The following is a 26,916-nucleotide window of genomic DNA, read 5'->3' as shown; positions in this document are numbered from 1 at the left end:
TCAATTCGATTCAAAATTGAATAATCCAAACTTTGTCAGTTTGATTCATTTCAAAAGAGTAATCCAAATCGCTCTCCTGATTTGAAGTTGAGTCATTTATTATTTCGATTCAGAAATGCAGATCGAAAAAGAAAACGAAGAAGAATAGGAAGAAGATAAATGCAACCATATCGAAATAAGAAAATGAGAAGATGAACGCGACCAGAGGAGAATGATGAAAGCAATGCAGATCAATAAGGAAGAACGCGAGCAGAGAAGAAGAAGAAGAAGAAGGAGAAGGAGAAGGAGAAGGAGAAGGAGTTTTACGTTGCAGCAGAAGATTTACGTTGAGCAAAACTTTAGGTTGCAGTACGTTATATGTAGCGCGTGTATGAGAAACGAGTAAGGGGTGGGGGACGCGCGTGTGAAGGAAATTACTTGGTTAACAACTATGTAAAAAATACATTGATGCAGAGCTTTTCCGATAAAAAAATAGTATAAATAATTTCCTTTAATTTACAAATATAAATAATTAATTAATATACAAATAATTTTAATTAAATACAAATTATTCCGCATAACTTAAAAGTTTTTTTATTTAATTGCTTCTTGTATAACACAAATGATAAAGCTAAATGGCATGATTATCAACCGAACAAATTACACTAATCATACAAAGCTGCTCCCCTTTTTTTTTTTATTAAAGGTGATCATTCACATAGTAGTTATTTATATAAAATTATTAAAGTACTCTTTATATAAATAATAATAACTATTTAATAATTTAATATATTTAGTTAAATTACTTGACATTCAATATATTTATATTTAAGTTGTTATATTCATATGTTTGTAAAAAGTTTAAAATTATGAAAAAAATAAAAAGTTAACTTTTTATAAGTGCAAAACAAATTTTATTTTTGATAAATAATTTATTCATTTAATTTGAATTTTTATAAAATTATTTTGATAACAATTAAAAAAGTATGTAGAAAAAGAATAAAATTCAATTTTTAAACCTCTATTTTTATTTTATATTTTTAGAAACTTTCATCCGCTAGTGAAAAAAATACAAATAAATGTATGATGTACAATTACTAAATTTTAATGATAAAAATGTCCTATTTTAATTATCTTACTTTTAAAAGTTACATCAAAATCAAACTTTTAAAATCTTTTTAAATATGTATATATAATATTTAGTTTCTTTTCAAATTTTAAACTATCTTAAATATTTTTTCGTTTTAATCCTTGAAAGTTATTTTTTGTTCGACATTTTAAATATTTTAAGATTATTTGTGGTGGTTTAGTCTTAAGAAATTATTAGTTCTCTAACAAAATCTCTTTAGATATACTTAGGGTGTTCAAATCCAAACCGATTCAAATTAAATCGCTCATTCAATTCAATCCAAATCGAAAACCGATTAAAAACCGTACTAATTCGAATTTGATTGGATTCTATTTTTTGCAAACCATTGGATTGGATCGGATTTCGGATCTACTTTTCATAACCGATCCAATCCAATCCAAACCGCACAATGTGCTATAATATTATTATTTTATTATTATATTTACAATTATATTTATAACATGTTCAATTTGTTATACATTTTTTCATTATTCATGTATTATTATTATTTAATAAATATTTTATGTTTAAAATATTATTTATTTATTTATTTTAACCAACCTATAATTTTATTTCTATTGTTATGTTATCGTTGAGTTTTTAAGATATGTTAAGACTTGTTATGTCATTGTTAATTATTTAAAATTTGATGTTAAGACTTGTTATATGTATTTAATTTTTTTATTTAAAAAACCGCAAATCCAAATCGATCCAAACCACTTGTAATCGGATTGGATCGGATCGGATTTTCAAAAAAAGGTTCATCCAATCCAAACCGCACCACACATAAATTAAGCGTTCGGATCGGATAACTTTTTCTCTTAAACCGAACCAAACCGGACCGCGAACCCCTAGATGTACTTAAGAATGTAGAAGATGGATATAAAAGGGGAGTGAGACTGTGAGAGAGGGAACGAAGCAAGAACGGAAAGGGTTTTTGTGTTGGTAGTGTTGTGTAGTGTGTGAGAGATAAGACTCTGGCTCTGCGACCCACTCACTCGCTTTATTTGTGTTAATCTATCATCATCGTCATTCAGCAGTGATGGCAGCGTCTCTGGGAGTGTTTTCCGGAATGAGCTTCGTGGCGGCCGAGGCGCCCTCAGGAAGCCTCTTCAGGTCTGTGGCTGTGGCTGTTCATGTCCCGCCGAAGGGGGGAAGGGTGCTGGGGGCTGTGCGAGCGGTGACGTCGGCGACGGTGTCGGAGACTCCTTCGAGCCCTAAGGTAAGGGGCATAATGAAGCCCCGCAAAATCTCTCCGGAGATGCAAGCCATCTGCGGCGTCTCCGAGATTTCTCGAACCCAGGCTCTCAAGCAGATTTGGGCCTACATCAAGGAAAACAATCTTCAGGTCCTTTTCTTCTTCTTTTAACTTCCATGATAACTGGATAAGGTTTTTCTTTATCACTATTTTTCCTCATTATTTTCAATGTCCTTCTGTTATGCTTTCTTAATGCCATTTTTTTTTTGTATTATTCAGAAATCTTTGAGAGTATGAGAGTATGACTTCTTTGTTAGTGTATCATTCACTGATTTTTGTGTTTCTTGTATATTTATTGATTCTAATAAAGTTGTCTATTAGAATTGATTTCGTATTCCTGTTACCTGTTCCCTATTTCTCCTTGCAGTCTAGTAGTATCCAAATTAGGAAGCTGCGTGGTCCAACTTGTTGTTCTTAGCACTACTACCACTTGCACTAAATTGCACCATTTTCTCATACAGTTTACAACATCTACACTCAGCTTTTTCATATCTATACGAGTTGAGTGCGCATTCCTAATCCTATGTACTCTTTCTAGATCTTTCATTATATGAGCGATTAATGCATGTATATATGTTCATCAAGCAAATTTACCCCAAGGGGACTGCTCCTTCTTTTCAATTCTGAAAGAAGAGGATGCCTAGACAATGACAGAAGGAGTAACTGGTAGAAAGACCTCAAAAACTTGGGGACAATTTTTTGCAATGATTTCCACTCATTATGTGCTTATTCTAAAAATGACCCATAATTATTATCCGTTTTGCGTGAGACATTAACTCATGCTTTTACCTTTCCTATTTCTAACAAATGGATCTGCACAACTCCATGAATATCCAGCAGTTCTGTTAAGCTGATTTTACAATAATAGTTTATGAGGAAGATTTCCATGGTGGTTTCTTGAGCCGGCTGATGTTTCTGCGTTCAATGTGTTATTGGCAACTATTTCCTTTATTAAAATACATTTCTTTTACTAACTTGTTGCTTCTACTTCTGACAGGATCCTGAAAACAAGAAGATCATAATTTGTGATGAAAAGCTGAAGAAGATATTTGCTGAGAGAGATCAAGTTGGCATGCTTGAGATTGCTGGATTAATTAGCCCACACTTTCTTAAATGATAGCACTATAGCAGGAAGTTGGACTAGATTAGGTTCCATGTATGCGAATCACTCATCATGTTTTGGTGTATGAAACAGTTATGTTTACCTTGTCCTGCAACATAGAAGATGTCAGTGTTTTTAGTAGTTGGGATTACAGAATTAGCATTCCCCAAGAGTTAAACTTTGAATGTTGTAGGCTCTTCAAGAGCGTTAGTGGGCTACCTTTAGGATTTTATTCGACATTTTGGGATCTATTATATTATGGTGCTATCTATATTGCAGATATCGTTATTATAATTGTCCGCATGGTACTGGTTTCGTAGCAGAGCAATGCAGGAGTAAAGATGATTAAATGAGTGATTGCTGATAACAGTATTAGAATTTTAAGCTATTCGCTCATTCGCAGGAGGGAAATGTTCATTGCTGTCCAGGGAGCTGCTGCTTTTGGATTGGAACAACTTGGACGTGAACTAACGTTTAAGTGTGTGATTTATCGGTATGTCAGCAGTTTCCATGAGTGACTAAGGCCGAGTTTGGCTTTGAAAACAGAACATGAGAGAGCAATCTCTGTTAGTGACTAAGGTCAAGCTTGGTTTTGAGAGCCGAGAGAACATTAAAAATAAGATATAAAGAATAGAGACATAAAAATTTAAGAATAAGATACAAAAAAGGGCAATTTACATAAATAAAATAAATGGAAAAAAGTGTTACGCAAATACAACAATTAGAAAAACCAGATGCAAATACAACAAATCTAATTATATATAATCCGCGACATCCTAACGCGGTTTATAATTATATGTAATCTGCTAGATTCTGTCGCGAAGTGTATTCCTCATTATAAAAACCTCGTGAGGGTGTAGCGGATTTCATTTCATGAGTGTTGATAGTGACTTAGAGAGAGAAGTCACAGGAAAAAAGGTTGGGTTTAGGGTGAGTTTCTTGGAGTAGTTCCATTAAGCGGAACCATGGAAGATGAAAGGCGTTTGTACCGGCTTAACGGCGTTGCTCACGTAGTCGGAACCATCAATGAAGAGGTAAGTCTCTTTATTCTCTTTGAGGAGGATAATATCTGTATATTTTATTTAATCTTAAGGAAGTTATTAGGAAAATCAGTGTTCTGAGAATCGGACCGGACCGGCCGGTTCGACCGGGTTAACCGAAAACCGGCCCTTTTATCGGTCCAGTTGATGGAAAAAATCGATTTGCAAAAAATCGGTCAAAAAATCGGTGATTAACCGGTGAACCGGGTGAACCAGTTTGGTTTTCTGGAGTGTCGGTTTGCTATTTCTAATAAAAACTGCACCGTTTTGATTAATAAAAATTGGGGAAAACTGAAAAGAAAGCCCAAATGGGCAGAGAGACAGACACCCCCCTCTTTCCCTTCTCTCTCTCTCTCACCAAAATCCAACCCTAAAGCCAAAACCTTGCTAACACACATCAAAGTCACGCTGAAGGAGAAGGCGACGAGAGGCAGAAGACGACGATAGAGCTCACGTAGTGGGGGACAGAGGAACTCGCAGCTTCAATCTCTGGGAGAGGAAGCGCATGCACCGTCGGAGATGAGGGAGACGATCACGACGGAACAGAAAGGACGGCAGAGTCTAGAGAAGAACTGGACACTGGTGGCTTCTGCAGAACGGGACAGTGTTGGCCTTCTGGGAGTGTGGCGGACTGGAGGTGGCGACTGGACAGTGAAGAAGAAAGGGTATTGATCGAACTGAACTAGGTTACAGGCGAGACGAAAGTTTCGAATTGGTGGCGCTCAGTCGCGGAAAAAAATCCGATAAACGGCGGTGAACGATCGCCTCGATCACTGTCGAGTGACCAAATTGATTTGGGGATTAGGGTTTCTCTGTCCATCGTTGCCTCTCCGTTTTTCGTTGCTTGCTTCTTTGTCGTCGTCAACGGTAAGCTCCTCCAGTGCTTCTTTAGTTTGATTTCTGGGAGTTGATTGCTGTTTTTCTGGATATGTTGATCGCAAATCGTTGTTTTTCTGGGTTATATGCTTGTTATGTGACTTAAGTTTTTTCATTGTTCATTGTTGTTGTGAAGAGAGCTGGATTGTTGGTATTTGTTCTGACTTTTGGACTATTATTGTTGATTATATATAATGTTCTGAGTTATTTTTGTGTTATTGTTCTGATTTTTGGACTATTATTGTTCTGACTTCTGGTATTTGTTCTGATTCTGAATTAATTTATTAGTTATTGACTTGTTGCTGAGTAAAATTATTCAGGAATTTTTTATTTTGAAGATGGAATAATGAGATAGTGATCACCAAGTTAAAAATTTTAATATATTTATTTTAATATTTAATTAAACCGGTTTAACCACGGTTAACTATTAAACCGTTGAACTAGTACCTCTACCGGTTTATTGATCGGTCCGATTTTCAGAACCTTGAAGAAAATAGAACCTTAGTTTAGTTTAGCGTTTGAAAATTAAAATTTAAAATTTAAAATTTAAATTTAAATTTAAATGTAGAGAATTTGAAGTTAGATATTTAAAAATTAAGATTGAAATTTGAAAAGTAGGATTTATGGCTTGTTGATAGTTTTTGCAATAATTATCTAAAGTTGGAAATTTGAAACATGATTTTTTGGAAGTGTAGGGTTTACTAATAGAAATTTAAGATTTACAAGTTGATTTAATTTTGTGATGTTTGTTGTCCCGAAGTTGATTTAAAACCTAGGTAGTTTATGTCTTGAAACATAAATTATAGTTTGGTAATATCAGTGTTAGAAATTAGTCAGGTGTTACCGTGTTATTTATTTCTGAAAATGCTGTTACATTATAGGATCATACCTTATTTGGAGAGGGCTGGGTTGTACCACCTGGCTAGACTGAACACGCATTGGTTCTGGTTGGATGAGCCTCTGGTCAGCGCATTTATTGAGAGGTGGCGGCCTGAGACCCACACTTTTCATATGTCGTTCGGAGAGTGTACTATCACGCTCCAGGATGTGGCATATCAGTTGGAGCTGCCCGTGGATGGACAACCTGTTTCTGGGTGCATGACTGACTTCCACCTGCATATTGAGGGTGCCAGACCGGCGTGGGAGTGGTTCCAGGAGTTATTTGGTGAGCTTCCGCCACCGGATAAGAGAAAGTTATACACGATCCACTTCACATGGTTCCATGAGAGGTTCAAAGTGTTACTCGCTGATGCTTCTGAGGAGACCGTGCACATATATGCACGTGCGTATATTATGATGCTTTTGTCGACACAGCTGTTCATGGACAAGAGTGGTAATCGGGTCCACCTTCAGTAGTTGCCATTTGTGGCGAGACTTGATGACATCAGCAGCTATAGTTGGGGCTCAGCTGCGTTGGCATGGTTGTACCGATGCATGTGTAGGGTGGCTAACAAAAACGTCACCAACTTGGCCGGGCCCCTATAGTTGCTATAGACATGGATCTTTTGGCGGTTCCCCACACTGAGGCCGCAGGGGTTTGACGCTTTTTCTTTTCCGTTGGCATCCAGGTATTCGTTAATACACGTAGTCTTTCATTCTCTGTTACAAGTTATTAACGTTCTACATATGAAAGTACAAATTTATGTGATATTTCTATCATTCAGATGGACCACTTATTTACCCACGTCTGATGGGAAGGAACAAAGAATTATCCAGTATCGCCTTGCATTAGATCGACTGGGTGATCGAGATGTAAGTCATTTATTTTTATTTTCAATATTTTATTAGTTCTTCCCCCACTTATTTGTATACATTGTTACAATGCTGACTAGTCTCCTCACTATCAGATTGTGTGGGAGCCTTATGGTTCGCTGGACGTACTTGCAGTCATTCATCCTGAGATACTGACTGAGGAGCATACTCGGTTATGGCGGGTGGTCACTAGTCTGATATACTTTGCAGTGATTGAGTGGCATCAAGTAGACAGGTTCTTCCCACAGCTAGGTGGCTTACAGCATCTGCCTGAGCCAGCTCTAAACATAGACTATCTTCATAGTAAAGACGACAGGGGTGGAGATAGATGGTTCCCCTCTTACTATCGGACATGGCATGAGCATTGGGACGAGCGAGTTCGCCCAATGTTGAGTATCCAGAGAGTGGCTGATCCTGGTCCATCCGCTGAGTTTCTAGACTGGTGGTACCGTATTGCACATAGGATTCTGTCACTGGGGATTGCATTCGCAGATCCCAGGCCATTGGAGATTCCGGAGGATGCTGTACTCAGAGGGTCGTCGCAGGCGCCCGTTAGAGTTTCAGCGTCGGATATGCCTGATAACAGATGCGTGGAGCAAAGACGATGCATTAGTACACGTGCCACTAATCGGGAGTGGCGCTAGCTTGACGACATGATGCAGGAGGAGCAGCTTGGTGGTGGTGATGACGGAGGCCAGGCAGATCATCGCCTGCGTCGATCTAGTGCTAGACGACAGGCTGCTCGTGCTGGACGAGCACCTTCTGTCCACTATGATGACGAGGCTGGATCGTCCCGTGCTCACCCTTCTGACACTCAGGCTGGTGGCACTGCGGAGTCTACTATGAGTGGTACACCTTTTACTCACGTATCTAGCTCCCAGGTATTGCATGACGAGAGCACGCAAATGTTTGCTGATCTTGCTACCACTACTTTGACCATGGATTTTGAAGATCAGCTGGCTGGGCCACAGTTCTATGCTGACTTCACTGGGATCATACGGGATGACGATGTTCAGCAGTATCAGAGTCCGATCCCAGGGGGTCCGTCCAAGCCTCCTGAGCACATGCCATAGCCCACCAGAGGTGCCGTCCCAGATTCCTAACTACCAGCTGCCGGTCGACCTTAATCAGCCCGCAAGCAGCCCATACCACACTTGGTTTGGCATGGGGGGAGACGCCGCCATCTGCATTTGGAGTGGGTCTACAGGATGCTCCACCTGGAGATCAGCGAGCGACCAGAGTTAGGCGTCCGACTCGATGTGGCATAGGCTCGTACCTACTTGGTCCATTTGGGGACGATCATGATGATGATGGTGACCAGCAGTAGCGCCCCTTATGTTAGTTCCGACTGTTATATTTGTATGAAATATGACTTATTTATTTTCTTTTAGTGTTAATAGCTTGTGCCTATTATATTTGTATGACTTATGTAGTAATTTATTTTGTTAGTGTTAATGCCTTGTGACTATTATATTTTCTATGGCTTCATATATTTGTACGACGCTTATGACTTATTATTTATGACGAGTATATTTGTATGACTTCGTACATTTTGCATCATGGGTTGTTACTATTATACTGGTATTCATGAATTTGTTCCTATGAGCCACTCCCTTCATAATCCACTACAGGGTCTTGCGGAATACACTTTGGGCATATATCTTCATAAACCGCTACAGGGTGTAGCGGTTTATGTGTTCGCAATGTTTGAACGTAATTCGCGACAGGGTCTAGCGGATTACATGTAATTAAAAACCGCGTTAAGGTGTTGCGAAAAACATATAATTATATTTTTTGCATTTGCGTCTGATTTTTCTGATTGTTGCATTTGGGTAACACTTTATTCCATTTATTTTATTTATGAAAATTGTCCTATAAAAAATAGAGACACAAAAATTAGTGTTTATGTATTTATTTAGTAATAAATTAAATATAACAAGATATAATAATAATAAAAAATTAAAAAATATAATAATAAAAATATAATTATTCATAATTAATATGAATAATAATAAAAAAAAGAGTTGCTTTTACTAGTGTTTTTATGTTTTTTCTACTCAAGATCATAAAATATACTAATTCGATATTCATAACTCATTTACCAAACATAATGTTGTGTTTGCACGTTTGTGAACAAAGGTTAAAAGGTAGTCCAACTGAATAATTTGGATATGGATTGATTTGAGTGATAGTTATATTTTGGAGTTTATTTTGTATATTTTAAAATTTGAAAGATTAAATTATTTCATTTTAAAATTTTAAGAATTAATTTGAGTAATTATTTAAAAAGAAGCATTAGGAAAGGCCAATTCCTTCAATACTTTGATTGGAGGACCTTGGTAATCGAAGTAGCTCATGGTGAAGCTTAATGGACGCTGCAAGAATTCCTTCAGATGGGGTGCTGGTTTGCTCGAACAGGAACAAGTTTGCAACTAGCTCAAAGGGAAGGTGGAAGTATGCTCGCTACAACAAGAGTAATGGACACATCATCACTAATCCTCATATGGCATTTAATTCTTTTTATCATTACAAATACCTTTAGCTTATTTCACATTATTATATATAACGTAAATTATGTTTTTTTGTCCTTAATGTTTATAATTTTTTTAAGTATTTTTAATATTTAATTTTATTCACTTTTATTTTTAATATTTTTAATTTGTGTCAAAATTATTTTTGGACATTAATTTCATCTAAAATTTTAAGAGTAAAATTAAATAAATCGAAAACGTTAAGGACAAAATTGAATGAAATTAAATGTTAGGGACATTTTTAAAAAAAATCGAAAACATTGAAGACAAAAAATATATTTTATCCTTATACATACTATCATAAAAGATGACAAAAAATTTGTAAAAACAGAATATCCGTAAAAATTATCTGCGACAAAAAGGTGAATGGAACCGGTAAAATTTCTATAAAAAGTTTTTTTTTTCCAAAGATAAATATTATTTTATTAATATAAAATAAAAGTGTTTCCATAAGGAAGTACAAAAGAATTGGGTATTCCCATTTATCATCAGCTGTGACTGAAAGACTAAGAGCTTAAAGAAGAGTAAAGTAAGAGTAAAGAAAAAGTAGCATCTATCAGGTATGGTTCACGAGTTCACGCACTAAATTGCTAGCTTCTTTCACTATCTCTGGTGCTGGGCTTATTACCTTCTCAAAAACACACCGATTCCTCGCTTTCCAAGTGCTCCAACACAACGTCGCTATGAGGAGGGTCTTTTGTCTACCGTCGAATTGAGCCACTGCCCAGGATAAGACTCGTTGCCACCAATTGAAAAAAGTTTCTTCTTCTGTCATCCATAGGTCAGGGGTTATTAAGCTTAGGCTCCATATTATTGAAGACAGGGGGCATTGGAACAAAGCATGAGAAATTGATTCAGCCTTCAACATGCATCTTGGACAAGTGGCAGGAGTGGATGCGAACCGGCTGTGAACTTGTTGCAACACCGGAAGCTTTTCATGAAGACTTTTCCATAGAAAAATCTTAATTTTATGTGGTAATTTCAACTCCCAAATGCTATTCCAGACTCTGTTGTGTATATTCTGGGACCTCAATGAAGTAGGAGAATGAAAGAATCCATAAGCAATTTTGTATCCTGACCCAACTTCATATATACCAGATTTTGTCCAGCACCAATTAACTTCAGCCTCCTCCTCTGTTGGTTTGATTGAAAAAATTTTATTGCATATATCAACTGAAAAAATCGACTCAATTAGATTTTTATTCCAACTTCTATCAGGATTTAGTAACGCACTAACGTAATACACTTGCATATTTGGCGGGATTGTGAGTGCATTTTGAGGGACATTAAGGGGCACTGGTGGTGGGAGCCAGGGGTCATGGAAGATGCGAACATTAGTGCCAAAGCCTATTTTCCATAACAAGCCTTTCTCGATCACCTTGCGCCCTTCAAGAACACTTCTCCAACCCCACGACGGTACGCTTTCTATCTCTGCATGTAGGAAATCTGTATATCTGAAATATTTAGCTTTGAGCATTCTTGATATAGTAGAATTAGGGTATTTCATTAGACGCCAACATTGCTTGCCCAATAAAGCCAAATTTTGCGCCCTTAGATCCTTGATCCCCAACCCTCCATCTTTCTTTGGTCTCGTCATTGTGTCCCATTTAATCCAAACCATTCTTCGTTCTGCACCTTTTTGACCCCACCAAAATTGCGAGAGCATGCTATGAATCTCAGTCAACAGCGTGTTCGGGAGCTTGAAACAAGAGAGTGTATAAATAGGAATCGCCTCCCCCACCGCTCTCAATAGCGTATGCCTGCCACCTGATGACAATATACTTCTTTTCCAACTCATAATCCTCTTCTGAACTTTATCCTTGATAGCTCCAAAGGTTGCTTTCTTTGATTTTTGAACTATAGAGGGCAGTCCCAGGTATTTGTCTTGTGCTCCGATATGTTCAATATTTAGTATCTGAGCAACTGCTAGTCTTGTGTTCTGAGGAGTGTTGTGACTGAAAAAGATAGCCGACTTATTCAAATTGACTTTTTTCCCACTAAAACCCTCATAGGTCTCTAGCAATTCTAGAATGCTTTGGCTTGTATTAGGTGCGCTCTTGCAAAAAAGGATTGAATCATCAGCAAACAAAAGGTGATTAATTGTTTGGCATCTCCGATTAACTTGAACTCCTTGAATTAATCTGTTTTGCTCTGCCTTGTGTAGCAAGAAGGAAAGTCCTTCTGCACAAAAAAGAAAGAGATATGGAGATAGGGGGTCACCCTGTCGGATGCCCCTATTTGGCCTAAAATAGCCAAATGGTTGACCTTCCACAACAACAGAGTAAGAAACAGTCGTTACCAATTCCTTAGTCCAGTTAATCCATTTAGCATCAAACCCCAGCTTATCCATAATATACCATAAAAAATGCCATTCAACCCTATCATAAGCCTTGCTCATGTCTAATTTAATAGCCATCTCATGCTCTGTCCCACTTCTCTTATTTTTCAAATAGTGCATACATTCGTGGGCAATTAGAATATTATCTGAAATGAGTCTTCCTTTGAGAAACGCACTCTGATTTGGACTTATAATTTTATTCATAATACCTTGTAATCGGTGCACCATAACTTTAGAAATAATTTTATACATAACTGAAGACAAACTGATCGGTCGTACCTGAGTCATGTCACTGGCATCTGGCACCTTTGGAATCAAACAAATTTGAGTATGATTGAAGCTTTTTAAAATTCTGCTACTGTGAAAGAAACTTCTCACTGCCTTAAAAACGTCACCTCCAACTATATCCCAGAAAAAGTGAAAAAACTTAGCTGCAAACCCGTCATCACCAGGAGCACTCTGAGCATGAACACTAAATGTAGCTCTTTTGACCTCGTCCATAGTTACTGGCCTTTGGAGCCTACGGTTCATGGAAGCTGTAACCTTAGACTCCAAATCCTCTAAGTATGGATTCGGATCAGCCGAACAAGAAGAAGTAAAAATATCGCAAAAGTAGTCCTTAGCTACCTTTGCAATATCCTCCGGTTTCGATGCAATCTCATTGTCCCTCCCCACTAATCTCCAAATTCTGTTCCTTCGCATCCTTGATTGAAATTTCTGGTGAAAGAATCTAGTGTTCTGATCTCCTTCTTTTAGCCACTTGATTCTAGATTTTTCTCGCCAATAGCTCTCTTCTTTCAAATATGCCAGCTCCAACTTCTCTTCCAAACTGGTAACCTCCTCTCCCCCATTGATTCCAGCCACCCGCAACTCCTCTAGTTTAGCTTGAAGGTCCTCAATTTCTTTCCGGGAGTTTGCTTTGTGAGTTTTCTGCCATTGAACTAGTCTATGTCTACAAACTTTCAACTTTTGGGCCAGGGAGAACATAGCCGAGCCTACAACTTCCATTCTCCACACTTCACTGACAATTCTCTTGACATCCTCTTCTCCACACCAACGTTCCTGATATTTAAACCGCCTTTTACTATGCCAGGATTGAGGTTCGGTTTCCATCAAAATTGGAGCATGATCCGAGCCTGATTCTGTGAGCCTGTGCACCACTGCATTCGGAAACTTCAACTTCCATTCCATCCCAACTAAATAGCAGTCAAGTCTCTCCTTCACCAAATCCTCTCCTTGTCTTCGATTTGTCCACGTGAAAGGGTGCCCCACCATTCCAATATCCACCAATTCGTTACTGTCAATAAAATTAGTGAATGTTGCAATGGTGGTTGCTGATTTTTGGCCTCCACCCTCCTTTTCCACTTGGCTTGTTATAGCATTAAAATCACCTGCTATTACCACTTTTTCTTCCATGTGTTGGCTCATTGTTATAAGCTCCTCAAACTGTAAGGATCGAATTTGTTCTGAACAACTCAAATGGACACCAATGAACGCCCATACCTCACTGCTTCCGACTTCCTTAATTTCGGCTGCCACAAAAAATTCTCCACTGCTAATAATTTGAACACTGATGCTGTCCTTCCAACTAGCACAAGTCCTCCTGCCACTCCTGTCGGGTTAACAATATGCCAGTTTTCGTAGCCGCATACCCGAAGTTTTGCTTCCACCTGTCGAGATTGGTTCTTTGTTTCACTTATAAACACAATCTCGGGGGAGTGGAATTTACAGATCCCTTTTAAGGTGTGAATTGTCAGGGGTCTCCCCAAACCCCGACAATTCCAAACTATAGTTCTCATGGCGCCTTGGGTGCCATTTGTAGGCTGGCACCCTCCACCATCTGTTCAACTGCATTTTCATCCTCTGTTCTTGCTTTCTTTGTAGTTACTTCAACTATACCACTCATCAACCTTTTTTTGGGTTCACTTTTAGTATCTGACTCTGCAGCACCTTGTCTTGCTAACCTTTTCCACTTCCTACCTTTTTCTGTGGTGAGACACTCCCCAATAGCGAATTGCATAAGCTGCCCTTCATCCTCCTTGGTATTGGACTGACCAGCTATGATAACCTCCATGCATTCTGTTCTAGAATTGGCTGATTGAGGTGACTCAGGTGCTGTCCTGTTACCAGTGTCTTGTGGTTTCAAACTTTGTTTCCCTTCTTGCATTGACATCCCTACAAATTCTTCCAATAAGCAGTTTAAGACCGGTTTTTTCTTACGTTGAGTGGCCTTATTCTGGTTTTGGGTTGAGTTGTTGAATGTTCTTTCTCCTTCAGAGTAGATTCGCGTTCCCACTTGGCTAGCTTTAACCCATTCGCCAATGTCATCCTCTTTTACCATCTCACTCTCTGTGTCCTTCAGCAGATCATGACAGTTTTTCACCTCGTGCCCCAATTTTGCGCAATAGGTACAGAACTTTCCAAGTCTCTCATAGCGCAGTGCCACTTCTACCTCCTTTTTATTAGGTCCTGCCACTATTAACTGATCTCTCACTTGCCTGATAGCATCGATATTGATTTTGGCTTTCACAATCCTAGTTTCTATAAAAAGTTAAAAACAAATGACTTGTCCCGCAAATAAATGAAGACAGAAACCAGGGTAAAGGTACCTTTCCCATAAGGTAAAATTTCAAAATATTCATATTTATTGAGGTAAATTATGTTCTCTCTGCGTATATTAACCTTTTTCACTGGGGACTCATAATGGGATGAGAACATGGGACAGAGACGTGGAGCATTTTCTTAAATAGAATTGGAACGAAAATGGGAGCATTTTTTTGAATAGAAATTAGGGGCGAAAGAAGGATATCCGCCTCCACGGATATCTATTGCATCCTTAACTACTATTGATATTTTAATCACATATGACATTTGTAATTTGAATTTATACGTAGGTTGCTTATACTGTTATACATAGTAAGTAGTACTTATTCTTTAATTTGTATAGAGGTAATGTTTTAAATGGTCTATAAAATTTTTAACCCGCTTTAGTTAAATTCTTTACTTTTTAAAATGACTAAATATATTCCTTACTATCAATGAGTAATAGCTCAAATGGCATAGTCTCCCCATACTCAATATGGGTTGCGGGTTCGAGTCTTCTATTTTTGGTATAAAAAATACTCTCAAAATTGGTACATATACAATTATAAAATTCTAACTCTCAAATCATTTTTATCATTTATTCCTCTTTTTCTGTTTTATGCTCTCCTTCTCCTCATCTTCATTATCTGAATTGAACCTTGTTCTTGCTATAGCATTGTCTCGATGCCATCAAATTTGCTTTTTTTTGTCTCTTTCAAGGATTTCAAGCATAGATGGAGCATTCACTTTTTCATGATTCTTTGAGAAACATGGTCCATAGTTGTGGACTAATTCCAGACACTCCTTTTCTTTCAATGACATTACATAGTTCAAACCAAATAAGTAATCTGATAGAGAATAATAAACAATATATAATACAAATTCATGATCACATATAATCAACTAAGAAGGAACATTCACTCACTTTACTTCAATTTCGTTTGATGGAGTAAGAAACAAGAAGGAATGAACTAACCTTGTTCAGAAGAAGGGTTGCATGTAGAAGTTAGTAGCAAAGAGCTGATTTCAACAACATTGAAATGGTTGCTGATTTGTATAGTTGTTCTATCATCACTCTGAAAGGCAACACTCTTGTGTACATAATCAAGAACAAAATTTAAGGCAAGAAATTTGACTTTTCAGAACAACCCCTGAAACTCATTGTGAACAACAACGGTAGAGGTAACCCATCAAGAACTCCGGCGCGTTGGGGCTGTTGAAGCCGTCGTAGATCCTCACGAACAACCAATCTTGTTCCTCCAACACCACCACGTGCACACGATCCTCTCCTGCCTTCCCCAGCGCCCATTGCACATTCCTTTCACCCTTCCCCAGCTCCGTCGATGTAGCCCTGCTCCCTTCTTCAGTCTCCGGCGGATATTCTTTCCTCCCTCCCGACGAAGTTAAGCACGGGCATCATCCAAGGCCGCATCATCTTCGAGAGCCTTCTCCAGTGGAATGCCTTCCTAAGCCTGGGGATCCCCTTCTTCCACTTCTTCTTCACGTACAACCCGTCCAGCGGCGCCAAGAAAGGAACACTAGCGCGGCGGCAGGTCTTCCCCCTTCCGTACTCAATTGGATCGAAGAGGAAGATAGCCCTTCCAAAAGGCTCACCATTGCCTCTAGGAGCTGGCTAAAGCGGGAGTGCGCTAAACGACAACGTGGCTTTGAATCCATTTACGATCCTGCTCTTGGGAGGAAAATTAGCTGCGACATCAGCGTCAAATCAGGAAACGATTTTGGAAATAGAGTTGTTGGGGCTAACGGGGGCCCGAAAATAGACTTGAAAATGGGTTCGGTGTAGGGCTGGCAATGAGTAGGGTAGAGTAGGGTTTGGACCCTACCTGCGGGTTGAAAATCTCTCAATCCTAATCCTATCCGCACCCTAAAATTCTAAATCCTATCCTATCCTACCCTATCCATAGAAATATTAAATTTTTTCAAAGAAAATCGAATTTTATACGTATTAATAACATAAAAAATAAAAAACTAATGCTTTAAATTACTAAATTAACTAACTAGTTTAGTGGTTGTTCACTTATTATAAGTCATTACATAAGAGAGGTTGTGGGTTCAATTCTTTCTTCTTTTACTATATAGAGAGATTTTTATAAAATTTGTGCTATAGAATAACGATGAAGATGAGGATAAGGATAACATGGAATAAGAAAGAAAGAATGAAGATAAAAATTTGAGTTAAATTCTTCATTGTTTATTCACGTTTATAGCAAACTGTTAAATTAGCACTTAACTACAAATTATTCATTGTTTATTCACGTTTATCTGCTTTGTCATTAAATTGGTGCTTATAGGTGTGATGTCATTAGTTGTTGTTTCTTTGCATGTGATCTTGTTTTGTGATATTTTTTTTTTGTTCTATTTCGGATGGTTCGATGTATTCTGTGCTGCTTTTTGGTCAATATCTGTCCTCACTAGCCTTTTAAATGTGCTTTGTATTATGAATGATTATGATTTTCTTTAGTATTTGGTATTGAAATTAATTAGTTTATAATAGTTTTGGTTTTTTTTTCTCCAAATTTGCTTAGTTTGCTAAATTACTTTGTATTATGAATTATTCTATTTTTTTTAGTATTTGGTATTGAAGTTTATTTGTTCAATTTATTACAATTTTTGTTCTGTAAAATTAAAAGGAAAGGAATTGATAACGTAAAAAAATTAGAATAACAAAAAAAAAATAATATTACTACTAAAGAGAGGAGAACAAAAAAATACTATGCATAATAACTCTAAAATTGACGAAAAAAATATGAAAAATTTAAGAAAAAAAATGTTAGCTAATATGACTAATATAAAATAAAAAGAGTATTTATTATTGACAGTTATATATTAATCGTATAAATAATTATTTAAAAAAAACGATTATAATTAAATAATTATAAAAAATATTTTATATTATTAATATATTAAAATTAATTTTTATAATTTTTTATTATATTCCATTATAGTTAATTTTGGTATAAATATAACGGTAATATTTTATGGGCAAAAATATTAGTTAGGATATTAAAATTGAGTCTAGTCTTAACAATAAGAAATTTAAAAAAGTCACCAAAAAAAAATAAGAAATTTAAAATTATCGCCATGAGTAATAGTTTAAATGGTATAATCTCCTCATACTCAATTAAGAGGTTGCGGGTTCGAGTCTCCTAGATAAAAAAAAAAGAAATTTAAAACTATCAAAGAAAAATAAATGATTGAAAGGACCGTTGGTGCTGAGTGGGTAACGGCTATTTCCATTTTCTCAAAGTCGAACGAAAGGTCTCCCCTCCGTTTCTCTCCCGCGAGTGCAAATTTCTTTCTCCCTCATTCCTCTCAGTCGCTCTTCTAATTCGTGAGGACTCGGCTCACTCCTTTTAACTGCACGATTCAATCCTCATCCTCTCCCTTCTCTCAATTCCAGTTCTTACTACTAGGCAAGCGACTCTTCCTTCCTTCTTTTCTTCTTTCAATTCTCTTTATCAATAAACACATAATATCTCTTTACCCATCTCTTACTATTTACCGATTCAAAACCCTATAATTTTAATTTAATTGATTTCCACTGGCACTGTTGGTCCTTACTTAGATTTTGAAATTCTATAATTGGGAATTTACCACGACTAACAATTTCACTTTTATGTGATTGTGGTTTTGCAGAACACAATGACGCTGGATAGCAGTGCCCGGACGACATCAAATGCTCCTAGCAGTAACAAGATTACGCCGCAAATCAAGATTAGAAAGCCTCCTCATCGTAAAACTTCTCCCGTCAATTGGTTCCCCCGCAAAAAAGTGGATTCTTACTTGAATAGAAAAATTAAGATGCTCCAGGTACTGTTCACTAACTATATTAATACATTTCATCTTATTTTCTACGATCAAGGTAGGGTTAATTAATTGAATTCAACTGCTATGTATATAACTATTTTCAGGAACTAGATGGTATGAATTTGACACTTGATCAGACTCTAGGCAATTCTAATCCGCATTATTCAAGAGTGCTGAGAGAGAAAATGGCAGCAAGAGAATCTGCTAATAAGGCAATATTGGCTCGAAGAGCTGCATTGGTGGAAGCTTCTTGGTGTCGTATTTTACGAGCTGCCAGGTAATGTGTGTTGTGTTGTGTTGTGTCCTCTTCTATTTTATTTTATTTTATTTTTTAGAATTTAGTCACTCCTATCTTTGTTTAGATATTTCTCCGTGATATTTTCCAGGATACCTAGTGATGATGCTGAGGCTCAACTATCTAAAGCTGAAAAGGGTGCAGTGGAAGCCTTTGAGGCAGCCCAGTCTATGGGAGTTATCATGTATGATTTGTCAAATTGCCCTAAGAAGCATTGTCGAATTGAGACATCCTCTGTTAATGGAGAAGGATCATCCACTCATATGGTTACTGCATCTTTTGAAACTGCATTTGACGTGGACAAGGAAGTAGCTGCAGCTGTCAAAACAGCATTTGTCAGGCTTGCAAATTGCCCTTCCTTTAGCACGGATGAATTCCGAGAACTGCTAAGAAAAATTAATGAAAACCCAGACGCGGATGACAAGAATCAGGACATCTCTGAGTTCTCTTCAGAGTGTGACTCTGAATCTGGATCTGAGCTTGACTTGAATATGCCACCTCCAGGGACAAGTCATGGGAACAGTAGGAGGAGGCAGTCCCTTGAAAAATTCGACAGAATAAAGCTTGTGGGCACAATGCTTGAGAGGCTAAAATGTTTGCAAGAAGATGAACTTTCTTCACTTGCCACTATAGTTGCAACTTGTGGCCTAAATGCTGCCTTGGCTCAAGATAATATCAAGCTGCACAACCCAAGCTCTGCTATTGATCATACCTCCTCTTCGATTCTTAATTTTCCAGCAAGAAGAATGTCATTGCTGGCATCAGGAAAGAAGCAAGTTGGGTGTGAAATACCAAGTCTTGACAAGTTTTTGGTTAAGCACATGACCAAACTTGAGAGAGAGATTCAGGAAGCCAAGAGTAAGAGAAGAAATGGGACAGAATCAGACAATGATAGATCTCAAAAATCTGTTGATGGAACTCTATCTGAGACAATAACTGACTTGGGAAGTATTCTTGTGAAGAATTATTCAAAATTTGAGAAGGAAATCAATAAGGCAAAGTTGGAGTTCCAAAAGGATATACCAGCAGTCCAAAGTGACATGCCAAATCGTCGAAAGGATCATGCTGAAGTACCCAGCTTGGATAAGTTCTTAGTGAAACACATCTCAAGACTGGAAAGGGAAGTTCAAGAAGCCAAAAGCAGAACAATCAATGAAGGAAAAATTGCTAAGTTAGGAGCTGATCTAGGGATTTCCAGTGGAATGGATTCAAGTTCATCTTCTGAAGCATTGGCAGGGAAAGAAAACGTAAACATAAACAAGGAGATTAGTATGAATTATGAGACACAAGGAAAACACTGCAACTTAGAGAGAAGTACATCTGTAGCTCCTTTGGATGGTGCAAATGATGTGACTGAGAACAAAGATGGCTTGGACAAGATTCTGAAAGAGCCTATACACGGATTGGAAAGAGAGAAGATGCAAGCCTTGTCCCTGGGAGGCAATGGAGAAAAATATAGAAGGAACCAAGCAGTAACTGGTGTTACAGAATGTGAGAGCCTGGATAAGATTTTAGTCAAGCATGTCTCCAGGTTAGAGAAGGAGAAAATGAGGTTCAACTCAGGGGGCGAAAGAGTACAAGTTAAAAGAGATAATAGACACATCCATTTGGATGCAAATGCTGAAGGTGGTTTGGATCAAATTTTGGTTAAACATAAATCCAAACTTGAGCGAGAAAAGATGGTGGCTTCAAAGCAAGAGGAGGAGAATCCTGTTAGTGCCTCTATGTCTCGGCGAGAAGCAAGGGAGAGGGAGTTGCTACAAGCTTGGGCAGGGTTGAGCTTAGGAAACTCTATTAAGCCTCATCTCTCTAAGCTTGAACTAGACAAGGTTAGTCCTTGTTTTTACTTGACATGTTTTTACAGGTTTTGGTTGAATTTGGAATAACTGCAGTCTTGTAGCTGCCTGCAGAAAGTACTATTTATCTGTTGTTGTTGACTGACTCGGTCAATCTTATTTGGTTTTCTTGTTTACTTCTAGGCTGCTTGGATTAAGGCAGAAGAGGAGGAAAGGAGGCAAGCAATGAAACGAATATGATGATAGGTTTGTCAACCCAAACCCATATTCATTTATTTTCTTATCGTACACGCGAACCCGTTATTCATTTATGTTCACAAAAATTTGCTTACTTCAACAGGTCAAATTTGGTTTTCATCCGTCTGGATAAGCATTCAACACCCATTGCCTTTTCATATTCAACATGCTGCTGTAGGATTACATATTTTTTGTATAGGTTTATATTTAAAAAAAAAAAAATTGAGGTATGAAATGAGTAAATGTGTTTAATTTCATTCTTTAAACAATTTGGTCCTTTTAACTTCGTGTGAGATTTTTACACTTTGTGATTCAATTTAATCCCTCTCAAATCTTATTTCCACTAAACATAAGATTCTATTTGAATTGCAGTACATGAAATCAATTGTCTTCACATGAGAAAGAATCGTTAAGCTGCCCACTGCCTATTAGATAGATTTAATTTCTTCAAATGAGAAAAGAATCTTTAAAGATGAAATACACTTATATAATTCGTAGTTCAACCAGAAAACCGGTAACTCAGTCCTCTAATTAGTTCACGACTGAGAGAAGGCTAAACCGGACGGACCTGGGTCATCATGCAAAGCTGCAGGCATAGTTTGGCTAATAGAATAGCCTAATACGCAATACCAAAAAAAAAAAAAAAAAAAAAAAAAGAATAGCCTAATACGCTTCTCGTGTTACATGCTCTATTATATTGATCAAATGATATCAATATCAATTTAAATGAATGTTTTACTATTGAATAACATTTGTTCATGCAACCGCGATCAGCTGGTGAAATCGCCAACGTAAGATCTTAACAAAATCAATTGACCATGGATATATTTGCATCCCAGAATTTTGACATTTTTTATTTAAGATAGATTTACATGCATTTTTCTAGGAAGAATGGACATATATTCTGTTGGTCACATCCACTACTCCAACGATAGAAGTGTGTCTCTATTAACAGTAGAGGCTTGTAGGTATGTTAAATCAAATACCTCACAGTAAATGCAAAAGAACCTTAACCATTAAGAAAAAATCATTAATTAATAATTTAATATATATGTTTTTACATAAAAGTCAATATTATCATTAAGTTATATAATAAAATTATATTTTTTTGGTAACTCGTGAGTAGAATGAATACCCGCGAGTTAAGAACGGATAGAATTAGGGTTGAGATATTTTTAATTCGCGAATAAAATTAGAGTTGGATCCAAATTTTATCCTAGACCTATTCGTTGCGACTCCTAATTAATAGAACTGAATTCACATTTTCTTCCATTCTGACACTGTGCAATAACTAATGTGACTCTTTGGTAATTAGATGAATTTTTTATTAATATATTTAAATTAAAATTAAGGTTGAAAACTCCTTTACTTTCATCTTTTCTTTTTCCATAACCAAAAATTAGGGAGAAATTAGAGAATTTTAATGCAGAAGATGGCTACAACTTAAAGGAAAAAGAACCCCATATTCCTCAGTTGCGCCCGTGCTTCTGGAATATGCCTTATTTTCCTTTATAATCTTCTCCACTGGCTCAACTTAAAGGAAAAAGAACCCCATATTCCTCAGCTGCGCCAATGCTTCTGGAATCTGCCTTATTTTCCTTTATAATGTTCTCCACTGGCTCAATTCCTAATGCTCATCAGCCTTGTTACCCTTCACAAACCACAAAAACCTGAATCTACTTCTCATTCTCCGATCTCTATTTAGTTTTCAAAGCTATTATGTTTCCAAAAAAGACCTGCATTTGCACTATAAAAAAAAGGAAAAAGTGAAGGTTGAGTTTTTTTTTTAATATCAATTTTAATTTAAATATATTAATAAAAAATTCATCTAATCACCAGCTGGCCACATCATTCGCGGTACAGTGTCAGAACGGAATAAAACGTGACACCTGTATAATTTTATAAGGGAGACACACTTTAATGGAGCATATGATTTATGTGTACACCCAACTCATTAAGTAATTTGTATGTAATTTTATTCACCTTAGTAATCTTTTATCTTTATATTTGTCTATTTTTTCCATTCTTTTATCAGTTTATGCCATCAGTCAACGGCATCCCTAAACGGAACGCATTAAAGCGGCCTTCCTACATGTACTTCAGTACTCCTAGTAGGGGTGTACATGGTCGGATGAAACTGGATTTAACGTGACCTAGACCCGGCCCGAAATATGTACCGGGCCCATTTATGAGACCCGAATTCGACCATAGACCCGATGAAATCTATACCCTTTCGGGTCACGACTATACTGGGTGAAAACCGGGCCATTCACATTACCTTACCTATTCTAAAATTAAAACATAACCACAATCAATACAAACAACACAATCAATACAAACAACACAAAATTAAAGTCTTATGAATTCTAAATATAAAATATTAACTTAGTCTTATAATAACTAAACAAATCAAAATATTAAAGTTTACAAAACAATAATTCCACATGAATAACCATCATCCATCCATAGCCATTAATGTTGTCAACTTGTTCCTTGTGATGTGGATGAATTAGTGAAACCTACAAAACATATAAAGTTACTCATTTTTCATATAAAAGATTATTACTTGAAATAAATAAGTTACAAAAAATAAAAATATCATAAATGTACCTTCAACAATCTTCTGACTACTATCAAATAAATCAAACTCTTGATCTCTATCTCTTTGTTTAGAAGGGCACAACCAACTTTGAGTGCATATCAAAGCTTCAGCCATTAATGGTGACAAAGAGCTACGGAAGACATCAACCACACGTCCACCAGTGCTAAAGCATGATTCAGAAGCAACAGTTGAAACTGGAATACCTAAGATGTCACGGGCTATGAGAGAAAGAATTCTGTATTTTGAAGCATTCACTTTCTACCAAGCCAATATATCAAAGTTCTCATCTTCCACAGTATCCTCGGCCAAATATCTCTCCACATCTGACTTGCTATCTGCATTAGCCTTCTCTCTTTTTTGTTTTTTCCACATATTAACTCTATTTTCATAAACGCCATTGGCACCAGCTGAGACTTTAATATTGTCATAAAAAATATCTCTAGATGAATCTTCACCATCATCCCTCCCTTTATCATCGGCAACCTATTTTTCATAAAACTTATGCAACGTGTCTAATGTGAGTTTAACAAAACCAGTCATGCTAGTAGACACTTTCGTATCATAAACATCCTCCAAACACTAACAGAGATAATCTAGTTTGTACCGAGGATCCAATACAACAGCAACAAGTAACAATGGATTAAATTTGTCAACCGGTCCCCAATATTTATCATATTTATGTTTCATGCCATGCTTCCTAACAATTCAGAATGATTTTGTCTCCAAGATGTTAATTGAGAAGCAACAGATGCAATTTCATGAAAATATTTGTTCGATGTAACATGCAAAGAAGATGAGAAACTCAAAGTTATCTCATAGAATATTCTCAAAAAGTCAATAAATAATCTAGCATGTTGCCAATCAAGTGGTGTTAGTGGACCAACTTTCTTTTTCCCCCACTGTCCTCTCCAAACCATCTAAGAAAATCAGGTTCTTGATCATAAAGTCTATCAAAAGTTTTTTCAAATTTCTCGGCATGTTCCAACATTAGATAGGTAGAATTCCACCTAGTTGGAACATCCAAGCACACAAGACTTTTAGATTCAATTAACTCGGCCTCAATGCATTCTTTAAATTTTTTAGTCCTTTGAGGAGAAGACCTACATACCTGACAGCATTTCTAATGCTTTCAATTGAAGTTTGTTGCTCTTTAATTCCCTCGTTCACTATCAAATTAAGAACATGAGCACAGTATCTCACTTGCATATACTTTCCTCCACACACCAACCCACCTCTTGCACCTAATTTCCTTTGAAGATAAGTAATAGCTCCATCATTCGAACTTGCATTATCTACTGTGATTGTGAAAACTTTTTCAATTCCCACTCTCTCAAGCATTTCTCGATTTCTCTTCCTACCGTATCACCTTTGTGGTTCTCAATTTGACAGAAATTTATAATCCTTTTTTGTAACTTCCATTCGTCATCAACAAAATGTGCAGTCAAGGTCATATAATTATAATTTTGATTTGATGTCCAGCAATCAGTTGTCAAACAAACCCGAGCACATGACTTTGTCAACCATTCTTTTAGCTTTTTCTTCTCATCTAAATACAGTTGAAAGCAATCTCTTGAGATTGTCCACCTAGATGGTACCGTAAATCTTGGTTCAAAACGATTTAACATCTTGCGAAACCTAACTCCCTCAACAACTTTAAATGGCATTTCATCTAGTACAACAAACTCAACTACAGACTTCTTACAATCTTCCAAGTTATAATCCTTAAAGGCTTTGCATAGATCCTCTTCTTCCTCAATTTTGGGCATATAGCCATGAAGTGTCCCCTTCTTCCCCGCTTTAGTAAATATCCACTTATGAGCACTCTTTAAGTGCTTATTTAGAGAATTTGTTCCATATTTAGTAGGATGACAACTGTATTTTTTCTGACAATGATTACATTTGGCCTCGTGCTTTTCCTTTGTCTCAGTCAACGGAAGTTCAGTAAAATGCTGCCAAACATAAGATTTCTTTCCCCTACGAGGAGCTTTTGGATTCTCATTGTTTGTATCCTTATCTTCTTCATTAACTTGTGGTTCAGCAGGAGTTGTGGCGGCATCAATAGCAAAAGCAGCAAGATTTTCAGCAGAAGCAGCAGGATTTTCAGCAGAAGCAACAGGATTTTGAGCTTCAATTTCCATTCTTGTACTCTCCTCAATCATAAAGATAGAAACCTTATAATAATTCATGAAGAACAAAACAATAATCAACTAAACAGTAGACTGAACAAAACAATAATCAACTAAACAAATTAGCAAAAAAATCAGTAAACACCAAATGCATCAACAATTTAACATCTCTAAATTCACAATAATCAAAGTTCACAATAATAAAGAATCAACACCCACAACCTTAATCAGAATTCTAATAATCAAAATCAACAACCACATCCCTAAATTCACACATTTTTATAATCAAATTATCAAAATCCCTAATCCCTAATCAGAATATTAATTAAATAACAAAATTAATTATTTACCTGAGAAGAAGACCGGAGAAGAGAGCAGAGCAGAAGGAGAAGGACTAGCAGAGAAGCAGGGAAGAAGATGACCGGGCCAAGCACAGATGCGACACGTCACGAGAAGCAGGGCAGCACCGTCGTCCGTCGAACGAACGACTTCGCCAGAGACTCAAGACTGGGGTAGTGGGGTGAGACTGCCTGGTGCGTGCTTGCTGGGAAGACGAGGACGGAGTAGCGGGCGACTGCGTGATGCGTGCTTGCTGCTGCTGGGAGTGCATCGTCCGTGGATGCTTGCTGGGAGACTGAGAGTGGGCCGTGGGGAGAGAAGATGAGGTCAGGGGTCACTGGGTCAGCGTCGGCTGTGGGAAGTGGCAGAGTGGAGACTGTCGAACTGGAGAGTGGGGAGTGGGGACTGAGGACTGGGCAAGTGAGGTTGAATGGCTGAGGGAGTGAGGTTGAATTTCTCAAATCTGATGCGTTAATTCCCTAGCCCCTTTCCTTTTCCCCCTGATTCAAGTATAAGCGCATAATTGAGTTACCGGGACGCCGGGCCGGGTCCGGGTGACTCGAGCCATGGCCCGGTCCCGGTTTCATTGAGTTCCAAGGTTTCATTTTTTTCTACCGGGTCAACCCCGGGTCTCTTCGGGTCCGGGTCTTCATGACCTAAATTTCATTGGGTCCGGGCTGGGTCTCAGGCGGACCGGGTCGTACTCACCCCTAACTCGTAGCAGAAACGGTTGACCGCCCAATTTCCTTTCAAATAGTTTTTTCAACTTTCCAACTGTTGAGGTTAAAAAAGCCAACCCATTCATGAAATATTATTTTTAACAGAAAATTTTTTTACCGTTATGACGACTGTCAATAACTTCAACGAAAATGTCAGTTTAGTTTTTGTTCGGTAAGTCGGGTACCGGACGGTTCGGGTTGATACTTCGGTTGATGAGAGCGGGAATCGCCTGGTTCCAGCTTGCTGGACTGGAGGAGGTGTAACCGACTTCCCGATCTCTTCGTGTGGAGGGGGTGTCACCTGCAAAGACATTCCGACGCTCTAGTCAGTCAAGTGTGCAGGCGAAAAGTGAGAGAATGGTATGTGACGTACCTTGGGGGAGGGG

The 26,916-nt window shown here is 37.5% G+C and overlaps 4 protein-coding genes across 4 annotated transcripts; 3 read left to right on the top strand and 1 right to left on the bottom strand.

Moving 5' to 3' along the window:
• The first annotated feature begins 1,977 nt into the window (after positions 1–1,977).
• Positions 1,978–3,762, top strand: LOC112749945 (upstream activation factor subunit UAF30). Its single transcript, XM_025798388.2, has 2 exons — positions 1,978–2,456; positions 3,364–3,762. The coding sequence occupies exons 1-2, from the start codon at positions 2,151–2,153 to the stop codon at positions 3,481–3,483; spliced, it is 426 nt and encodes a 141-aa protein (XP_025654173.1). The 5' UTR covers positions 1,978–2,150; the 3' UTR covers positions 3,484–3,762.
• A 1,265-nt stretch (positions 3,763–5,027) lies between these two features.
• Positions 5,028–7,780, top strand: LOC140179152 (serine/threonine-protein phosphatase 7 long form homolog). Its single transcript, XM_072217805.1, has 4 exons — positions 5,028–5,173; positions 6,266–6,736; positions 7,049–7,136; positions 7,232–7,780. The coding sequence occupies exons 1-4, from the start codon at positions 5,028–5,030 to the stop codon at positions 7,778–7,780; spliced, it is 1,254 nt and encodes a 417-aa protein (XP_072073906.1).
• Positions 7,781–9,431: 1,651 nt separating this feature from the next.
• On the bottom strand, positions 9,432–13,804 carry LOC112748094 (uncharacterized). The gene is made up of 4 exons (XM_025796301.1): positions 13,658–13,804; positions 12,285–13,451; positions 10,296–11,723; positions 9,432–9,599 (listed from the first exon to the last, which is right to left on the bottom strand). The coding sequence occupies exons 1-4, from the start codon at positions 13,802–13,804 to the stop codon at positions 9,432–9,434; spliced, it is 2,910 nt and encodes a 969-aa protein (XP_025652086.1).
• Positions 13,805–17,834: 4,030 nt separating this feature from the next.
• On the top strand, positions 17,835–21,076 carry LOC112749944 (uncharacterized). Its single transcript, XM_025798387.3, has 6 exons — positions 17,835–18,022; positions 18,246–18,419; positions 18,521–18,693; positions 18,803–20,540; positions 20,691–20,753; positions 20,848–21,076. Exons 2-5 carry the CDS (start codon positions 18,252–18,254, stop codon positions 20,745–20,747), a joined length of 2,136 nt encoding a protein of 711 aa, XP_025654172.1. The 5' UTR covers positions 17,835–18,022; positions 18,246–18,251; the 3' UTR covers positions 20,748–20,753; positions 20,848–21,076.
• The last annotated feature ends 5,840 nt before the right edge of the window (positions 21,077–26,916 follow it).

Source organism: Arachis hypogaea, chromosome 15, assembly GCF_003086295.3.
Source record: "Arachis hypogaea cultivar Tifrunner chromosome 15, arahy.Tifrunner.gnm2.J5K5, whole genome shotgun sequence".
NCBI classification, from domain to species: Eukaryota; Viridiplantae; Streptophyta; class Magnoliopsida; order Fabales; family Fabaceae; genus Arachis; species Arachis hypogaea.
Note: the sequence above shows the minus strand (reverse complement) of the source record. Positions and strands in the feature narration are given on the sequence as shown.